The 8,979-nt window shown below is 42.4% G+C and overlaps 1 protein-coding gene across 1 annotated transcript; it reads left to right on the forward strand.

Moving 5' to 3' along the window:
- Positions 1-1,810: 1,810 nt before the first annotated feature.
- On the forward strand, positions 1,811-8,577 carry ZNF622 (zinc finger protein 622). Its single transcript, XM_026843168.1, has 6 exons — positions 1,811-2,713; positions 4,934-5,185; positions 5,927-6,089; positions 6,886-6,998; positions 7,506-7,649; positions 8,238-8,577. Exons 1-6 carry the CDS (start codon positions 1,960-1,962, stop codon positions 8,363-8,365), a joined length of 1,554 nt encoding a protein of 517 aa, XP_026698969.1. The 5' UTR covers positions 1,811-1,959; the 3' UTR covers positions 8,366-8,577.
- The last annotated feature ends 402 nt before the right edge of the window (positions 8,578-8,979 follow it).

Here is an 8,979-nt window from a genome sequence, read left to right on the forward strand (position 1 = left end):
GGCCCCGCGGCCTGGGGGTGTCGGTCGCTCTCGCTGAGGGCGGAGGCTCCCGGTGAGGCCGGTCTGAGTCACGGCTGGCGGCGGCCTGGAGGATCGCGGCTTCCTCCTGCACCCCAGCCTGTGCATTATTTTGGTTCTTTTCTTGTTGTTTGTTTGTTTGTTTTTTTTTCCCCCGGATTTAAGTTGTGATGTCAGTTCTGGTGTCCGTGTAGTACACACCTGCCTGTCAGTCGGGCCTTTCTGTCTCGTGTCAGGACGCCGGCTCAATTTAAATTCAAATAAAAGTAACTAAAATCGGCAGTAATAAAGGCCCTGTGGTCGAAGGGCTTGGCTGTGCCTAGAGCTGAAGGCTTGTGAGTGCCTCACGTTTTGTTTTCCTGAGCCTCACGCAGGGGAAGGGTCAGTGCTTTGGTTTTGTGAGTTAAAATGGTCGGTGAAAGGGCGCGTGGGTAATGGGCAGTGCTGGCCTGGCGACATGGAGTCTGCAGATCCTTTTTCAGCTCAATGCGGCTCGATTTGTAAACGCTATTTCTCCACTTAGTATATTCTCAGATATAACCTTCGTATCCTCAGGTATGAAGGGTTATGGGTTTAGATGCTCTCAGTTACATACCTTTTTCTGATCTGGTTTTGGGGGGTTTGTTTAATCCCCCCCAGGATAATCTAGTGTATGGTTGATATCTACCTGTAATAGGCTGGATCAAACTGTTCTGTTCATGAAGTTTCTGCAGGAAGTTTGTGATTAACAGCAAATGTGATTCGGTGTCAGTTAGTTTATGGCAGTAAAATAACTTCTTGGGCTAGGAAAGGGGTGGGGAGCTCTTCAGGTGGGAGAAAAATGCTTCAGAGAGCAATTGGGATCCCTGGACGGGCAGAGGATGTATTTTCCTCCAAAAGAGAAAGCATCTGTTATGCTGAATGGATGCTTACAGTATTTCAAATAAAACAGTATGGCCTTTATTTTCTATTAGTGTATTTTCTGTCACTGTAGGATTACAGATAGCACAAACAGTAAATTAGAAGCCCAGTTCCTCCAGGAAGTGTTTCATAAAGTACCTTTCCACTCTCTGTATATTTGTGTCTTTCACCGCTGTCTCTCCCTGTTGGTAGCTTCTGGGAGGGACTGCTGTTTCTCTACTTGTTTTCAAACGCCCTCCTCCTGTATCACTCTTTTTTTTTTTTTCCAGATTAAACTATAGTTTTTCTAAATTGGTTAAAAGATAAAAGTGGCTTTAGCAATGTCCAGTTAGAACATGCTTTTTTGCTCTTTGCTTTTGGAGTATTCAAGAAGTTCCATCAACTTTGTATTAAAAAAATTGTTTCGTTAAGCGCTGAAAAGGAAGGAAATGCATGGCTTTGGAAAGGACAGCAGGTCTCAGCCATCCAGTTGTCCTGTGACAGCTCCAGTAATGCAGCTCAGCTGGATGGTTGGAAGTGGAGGAAGACCAGGGGTAGCAGTGGCTTAAAGCACTGGATCTAGGCATGACTGGCTGCATCTTCAGATGAACAGTTCTGCAGGGTAAAGTGGTGTTGACAGTACATGCGTTGCTTGAAAAGAGCTGAGAGGGTTGGGGTTTTTTTAAATTGTGGTAACTTTTTTTCCTCCATTTGATAAAGCTATGGAAAACAGAAAACAGGCATGAAAGCAGGCTTTCCCTTTTTACCCTTATTTTGGAGCAATCGCTAGTCTCCTCAAAAGCCTACAGTTGGCAGAACATGAGCTTGATAAGAACCTTTAGTTTCTGATCTTCAGTAAGAAGTGCAGAGCTCTCGAAGCACTGCTGCCCGAGCTGGAAACCCTCTCGCTCTGTGTCTGAGCCCTGACAGGCACAGTGGGTGCTGGGTCCAGAGATGGGATGCTCAGATGCTGCTGTGGTACAAGTAATCTCTGATAACTACATCAAAGTATTTTATTTTGTCATCCTTTGCACCTTCTAGTACAGGACGGGCTGTTTGCTAATGCTGGTGTTTAATAAATTTAATTCCTTACAAGAACTGCATGTTTTATGCTGCCTTACATGGGTGCTGTCACAATGTTGTGTTCGGAGATTTTTGTGGCTGTTACTTTTGTTAGCACGGTTATTATTTTTCTCCCACTTTCTAGTAATGGCAACCTACACTTGTATCACTTGCCGTGTGGCTTTTAAGGATGCTGACATTCAGCGTGCCCATTACAAAACTGACTGGCACAGGTACAACCTGAAGCGTAAGGTTGCTGACATGCCTCCTGTCACTGCTGAGAACTTCCAGGAGAGAGTCCTAGCCCAGAGAGCAGTAGCAGAGGAGCAGAACAAAATCACTGCCACTTACTGCACAGTTTGCAGCAAGAGATTCTCCACCTTCAATGCCTATGAGAATCACTTGAAGTCCAAGAAGCACCTGGAGTTGGAGAAGAAAGCTGTTCAAGCTGTCAGCAAGAAGGTGAAAATATTAAATGAGAAGAACCTGGAAAAGGGGCTGGCCCCAGAGAGCGTAGACAAAGATGAAATGAACACAGCTATTCAGCAAGCCATCAGAGCTCAGCCGTCTTCATCTCCAAAGAAGACACCTTTACCTCCTAGTAATGCAGGTAGCTCTCCGGTTTCTACGAGAAGCACCAGTTTATCACAGGGTAGAGAACGATCAGAAAAGCCTCCACGGCTACAGTGGTTTGAACAGCAGGCGAAGAAGCTTGCCAAACAACAAGCAGAGGAAGAGGACGATATGGAAGAAGGTAAGACAGTAAACATACTGGCAAGAGAGCTTGGGGTAAGCTATGGAGTTGTCGATGTTATGTAAAAGCTGCCTCCTGTTTCTGTAGTAGTGCAGCATTTTCTGTATGAAGACAAGGTCTTGCTGTTGATTAAATTTTCAACTTGACAAAGGAGTTAAGGTTGGCCCGTGCTTGCAGTCAAGGCCTCTGTGTTAGTATCTGAACTGCCAGCTGTGTAAGATACTAAGGCCTGTTAAGGTTGAATATAAACAGTTACTAATAGGAGCACAATTTTCCACATATAAATCCAGGGGAAGTTTCCTTTAAGGAAGACTAACCAAAAAGGTTACTGTAAAACTACTTTTGAAAAATAGATGAACAAAAACCTAGTTGTGATAATTTGCTGTAGTGTCGTCAGTCATTTTACTGATCTTTTGAAGGGATATGGGAATGAGATTAGTTTTGTTTTCCAGACCAGAGGAGAAAGCTTGCTCCTTAGCCTGACACTGTGTGGCATAGCTCCTCAGCACATTGGCATCTATGTTAGAATTGTTTTAAGAGTTGCCATCCCAACTGCCTGTTCCTGCTGCTTCACCCTCACAGCTTGTGTGGATACAGCTCTTTGTTGGAGGTCAGCCTGGAAAGTGGGCAGTTAAAAAGATCAGGGCTTCAGAATTCCTGGAAAGGGGTTATTTTTAACCTGGATGCTTTCGGTGCTGTAGTTGACAGTGCAGCTCCAAATGCATCTATTGGAGCAGTTGAACGGGGTGATTAAACTGCAGCAAGGGGACAGGTATGAATGAAGTGGAACTGTACTGTGCCAACTTCATGACTGAAACCATTGTGTTGATACATCTGTTATGGCAGTTTTATGCTGGTAAAATTTCATTTGCAGTTTAGGGAATGTGTTCTGCAGAAGAAATGTATACCTCTGAACTCACATCTTAATGTCTAAAGAAGGAGCCAGCTTGCACCTGTTTTGTATTAATGTGTTAGTCATAAATTGTAATGCTAGAATCTCAGTAGGTTTCAGAATGTTAATTTTCCTTTTAAGTACTTCTCCAGGAGTGTTTCCTACAAGTCCTGTTAATTCAGTGTCAGGCTTTTAAAATTATTAAACTATATCCTACAGCAAAGATCTCTAATTAGCAGCCTACAATATTGGGAAGTACAGTGTTCCCTGTTCTCAAACAGTCTCTGCACATGGCAGTTAGAAGAAAACCAATAGGAATAAAGTACTGAGAAATAAATGCCCCCTGCCCAGATCGGAACTTTAAAAAAGATTTCTGGACTCCTCCAGCAGTATAATGGGATTGCTGGTCTGTCTATCCATTAATGAGCTCTGCAAGAGTAGGTACATCTTGATACATACAACAATGTATGTCTGTGACAGCTGGCTTTGTTCTACTCTGTTGTTAAAGATGTATGTGTGAACAGGAGTGTGTTTTCCTTCACTGCTGAGTCACCACTGGAAATGAGTGATTCTGACAGAGTTGTTTTGTTTTTAATGAGCCATTGCATGTGTTCTTGAGCTGTGGTGAATTAAATTTAAAGCTTTGAAACAGCAGTAACATGTTAGTAGTTGAGAAAATGGAGGAGAAAAAAATATTGGATATGTCAGCTTTCTTCTTATGAGCAGATTCGAGCTTTGCTGTGCATAGAATCATAGAATGGTTTGGGTTGGAAGGAACCTTAAAGATCACCTGGTTCCAGCCCCCCTGCAATGGCAGGGACACCTTCCACTGGATCAGGTTGCTCAAAGCCCCGTCCAACCTGGCCTTGAACACTTCCAGGGAGGGGGCAGGCACAGCTTCTCTGGGCAACCTGTTCCAGTGTCTCATCACTCTCACAGGGAAGAATTTCTTCCTACTGTCTAATTTAAATCTACCCTCTTTCAGTTTAAAACCATTACTTCTTGTCCCGTCACTACACTCCCTGATAAAAGAGTCCCTCCCCATCTTTCCTGTAGGTACTGGAAGGTCGCTATAAGGTCTCCCCAGAGCCTTCTCTTCCTCAGGCTGAACAACCCCAACTCTCTCAGCCTGTCAAAGGCATTTTACAAAGACATGTGTTTCACTGGCAATGGTACCTTCTTTCACCTGGAAGTGACTCTGTGGCACTTAGATGTGAGAATAGACAATGTAGTGTTTTCTATGATAAGTTTTTCAAACTAACTGCAACTTGTTTTGCTTCAGAGAAGTAATCATATAAATAAATGGGGTTTTAAACTTCCTTTAAAAGATTGGGAAGACATGGATTCTGATGAAGACATCGGCTCTGAAGAAGAAATGGAAAGTGCAGGAGAAGAGGAGGAGGAGGCAGAAGCTGAAAGCACTCCGGTTATGGGGGCCATACCAGTCACAGACTGCTTGTTCTGTCCCCACCATTCAAGATCACTCACAAAAAATGTGGCCCATATGACAAAAGCTCACAGTTTCTTCATTCCAGACATAGAGTACCTTGTGGATCTCAGAGGATTAATCAAGTATCTGGGTATGCCTATAAATGTTCTCTGATTTTTTATTTTTTTTATTTTTTTTGACCAGGTTAATTATATGCTGTTATCACTTATTTTCACTTAGATATGACTTACAACATTTTGGGGTTTTTCTGTGTAAAATCTGAGTGTTCTCCAGTTCAGTATTTTGATCATGAACAGGATCACAGGCTTTCCGGGGAGAGTGAGAGAACACCCCACTGAGCAAACCTGTGGTCATGTACCCTGTAGATCTCACATAGTTTTCTAATACTGAAAAAGTTGTTCAGCTAATGTGAATTTTAGGCCAAAACTCTATTGCTAAAGTGTTCATATGAACTGTGTTATTCTACTAATGAGTCAGCAAGTATTTACCTCATCAGTTTACAATACTTGTAAGAGAGCTAAAAGCTAGGGAGGGAAAAAAAAATAAATCTTTCTTGAAGTCTATAAATAATGACAAAAATAAAATAATTTTGGAGGGTCAGATAGAAAACTATGGGAAGTATGAAATTTATCATTAAGAATATGTAATGATCCGTACCTTGTCATAAGAAATCTTTAAATGCCCAGACTTGTCCCTGATGGAGCCATATGGTCAAGGCATAATAGCAGCAGGGCCTTTTCTGGCAGTGAAGGGCTCAGGGCTCTTCTTCAGTCTCTCTGCCTGCAAGCCGAGCCAGCTGCATCACGGAAGTGTTCATTATTGACCAGGGAGGCTCTGGTCAGACCAATAGAAATGTCAATGTTTTCTGCAGGAGAGAAAGTTGGTGTTGGGAAAATCTGCATCTGGTGCAATGAAAAAGGGAAGTCCTTCTACTCTACAGAAGCAGTACAGGCTCACATGAATGATAAAAGCCACTGCAAAATCTTCACAGATGGAGATGCCGCCCTGGAATTTGCAGACTTCTATGATTTTAGGTGAGGACACTTTGAGCAGAGCACAGATGGGGACAGACAAAAGGACAACGGAATATTACATCAGAAACTATTATTCATTCTTGAAATCTAGCCTGTTTCTGCTGCTTATTTTGTGTAGATGGTCCACTGCTTTTCTAGGTAAACGTAACAACGTGGTTGGCACTCTTCTGTGAGCACTAGTACCAGTCCTACCATGAAAATATGTTTTGAATTGTTTTGTGTGTTTGCTGTTACTGAGTTTAGATTTCAGTGCACCAGCAAAGCCCATAAAAGGGCATAACTCTCTCTTCCATTACCTTTCAGGCAAACTGTGGGCTTAATACATACTGTGGATTTTTATTTTTTTTTTTTAAGTAGCTGGAGTTTAATGGGACTGCTGTGATTCAGAGCCCTCTTCTTGAATTTCCTGTACCTTATCCTAAGCTGGGTTCATTTTGGTCAGAAACACCTCCAGTTATGGTGACAGGTAGATTTAGTGGAGCTTCTTGGAGTGCTCATTCGGTAGCTGTGCAGAGCTGGTGGGCTGCACAGTGGTGTCTTTTCACCATAAGTCACTGTTCAGTGTGCAGCAGCAGAACTCTTCTGAGTTACAGAACTGGGTGGAGGAAAGGTGGTCATTTTCTTCAACCTCTGTTCAGGGCAGGGTGCTGCAGGGAAGAACTCCCAAGTCAGGTGAAATGTGACAATGTTTGTGGCTTATGGTAGCTGTGCATGGCAGTTCTTTTGTGTAATGGGTCTGGATAGCTGTGACTGCTGCCCATGTATAACATACTCTTCCATATGTACTCTTCCACAGGAGCAGTTACCCTGATCACAAGGATGGAGAAGATGTGGAGGTGCCTGGAGAGCGCCCTGCGGAGAGAGAGTTGGATTATGATGATGACACCATGGAGCTCATCCTTCCTTCAGGTAGGCATATGATTTGTGTTACAACGTTGGTTTTTTTCTGCCATTTCTCATAGCTGCAGCCGTTACCTGCAGCATATGTCATTGCTGTAAGTGTTTTCCTTTGGCAAGGGAGAAAGTAATTTTACATCCAAGTGTCTTTGGAGTTTCACTTTCCATTAATTATTTTCACTACCAAGTAGTTCAGCATTACTTCCCTGGTTACTTGAAACAGCTTTGCCTCTCTGCTCATTTCCCTAATTAAAATTTCTTTTCTGATAACTACCTGTTTATTATGAGTGAAGTCCCTCCTGAATAGCAGCACTCTTGTTTTTTTTTTTTCTTCAAGGTAGAGTACAGTACAGCAGCCCTTACAGTAACTACATCAATTTCCTAATAGTCCTAAAGTTTTTAAAGTTCCGGGCCTTTTAAAAGCATTTCTCAGCATAGGGATTTTCCACAGTTTTCACAGTATGCTTGAATACTGCTCCATTGCATCGTGCATGATAAGATATCCCCTCTTCTGAACAGGTGCAAGAGTGGGTCATCGTTCTTTAATGAGATACTACAAGCAACGGTTTGGTCTGTCAAGAACGGTGACTGTTGCGAAAAATAAGAAAGCAGTGGGTCGGGTGTTGCAGCAGTACAGAGCTTTGGGCTGGACAAGTCAGACAGGTAAGTGACAATGTGAGGTTTTTGCGGAGGAGGACATTCTAGGGTGTCATCACTCTATAATTCAGGTCGAGTTTTTCACATTTGTCGGGGTTTATGCAGTAGTTTGCTTTCCACTCAGTTCCCTTTCATTCCTGACATCCAAGCAGAGTAAGTTCTAGGAAGTTGTGTCTAAAATCCATTGCTGCTTCTGTTTATTAGCATGTGTGCTTGTGATATTTGGGGATTTCCTAAGATTCATTGGTTACTGCCTGTCAAAACCATTACTCTTGCTATTTAACAATGGAACATAGACCATTCTTTGACAGAATACTTTTCCAGTTGGGGAGCTGTGATGAAATCTATATCCTCTTTTGAAATAAAAAGAATCACACACTGGAATGCAAAACAACCTTTTCCCTTAACTACAGTCACGGTTATTCATAGAGGGAACAGGCCTTCCCCAAGAAAAAAGTAAAAAGATGTGTGCCAGTATGGGAAGGAAAACATAAAGCTAACTGCTGATGTAAATGGACAGATTAGCTGATTTGCATGTAAGTAGTAAGTTTACAGACCTTTATCCCTCTTTCTCTTCCTCCTCTCTCTCTGAAGGGGCAGTCTTTGCTCAGAAGCGTGATATGCAGTACCTGCAGAGGATGAAGTCAAAGTGGATGCTCAAGACAGGAATGAGTAACAATGCTACAAAGCAGATGCATTTCCGGGTCCAAGTCAGATTCTGAGTTCCCAAGATAACTTCATGCAACTGGTTTTGGGAAGGGAAATTTAATGGTTTCTGGGTCAAGGATTTTGTTATTAAAATTGATTTGGTACTTGTCAAACAGGGATGTGTATGCTGGTGTGTCTCCCTGCCTATGAGAAAAATAGTAGGGAGCTTCTCTTCAAGTGAAATGATTGTTGGCCTAACTTAAAAAATAAAATATCTTAAATGGAATATGTGGCAAAGTAGTCATGGATATGCATGCATAGTCTTGCTGCCCCTCTCTGTGCAGTGCATTTCTGTGGGGCAGTTGACATTGTCATTTGTCCGAATATCTTCAGTTTCCAGTTCTGCAAAATGGTTGAGGCCAAGAGAAGATCCTAGATCTAAGAACCTAAAAGGACTTTGAAAGTTTTTACTTGTGCTGCCAGACATAAGTTAGGTGAGTGTTTTGGACTTCTAGCTGGCACTATTGAGTTGAAAATTTGAGAGTAGGGATTCTTGAAAGGTTTAGTGATAATGGTTTGAAGAAATACACTGATGGATAATGTAGCTCCGGGATTAATATTCTCCTCATAAATTGGCTGTACTTAATGCTCCAGCTCAGCTCAGGGATAGATTAATAATTTACAGTGT

Source organism: Athene cunicularia (genome assembly GCF_003259725.1).
Source record: "Athene cunicularia isolate RWA chromosome 2 unlocalized genomic scaffold, athCun1 chr2_part1, whole genome shotgun sequence".
Taxonomy (NCBI): domain Eukaryota; kingdom Metazoa; phylum Chordata; class Aves; order Strigiformes; family Strigidae; genus Athene; species Athene cunicularia.

What these genes read in the sequence shown, in the direction of transcription:
- ZNF622 (XM_026843168.1), top strand. Translation starts at nt 1,960, where the DNA reads ATGCTGGTGTTTAATAAATTTAATTCCTTACAAGAACTGCATGTTTTA. An exon ending in AGAGGACGATATGGAAGAAG is followed by an intron (nt 2,714 to 4,933) that starts GTAAGACAGTAA and finishes TTCCTTTAAAAG; the next exon opens with ATTGGGAAGACATGGATTCT. An exon ending in GCAGACTTCTATGATTTTAG is followed by an intron (nt 6,090 to 6,885) that starts GTGAGGACACTT and finishes ACTCTTCCACAG; the next exon opens with GAGCAGTTACCCTGATCACA.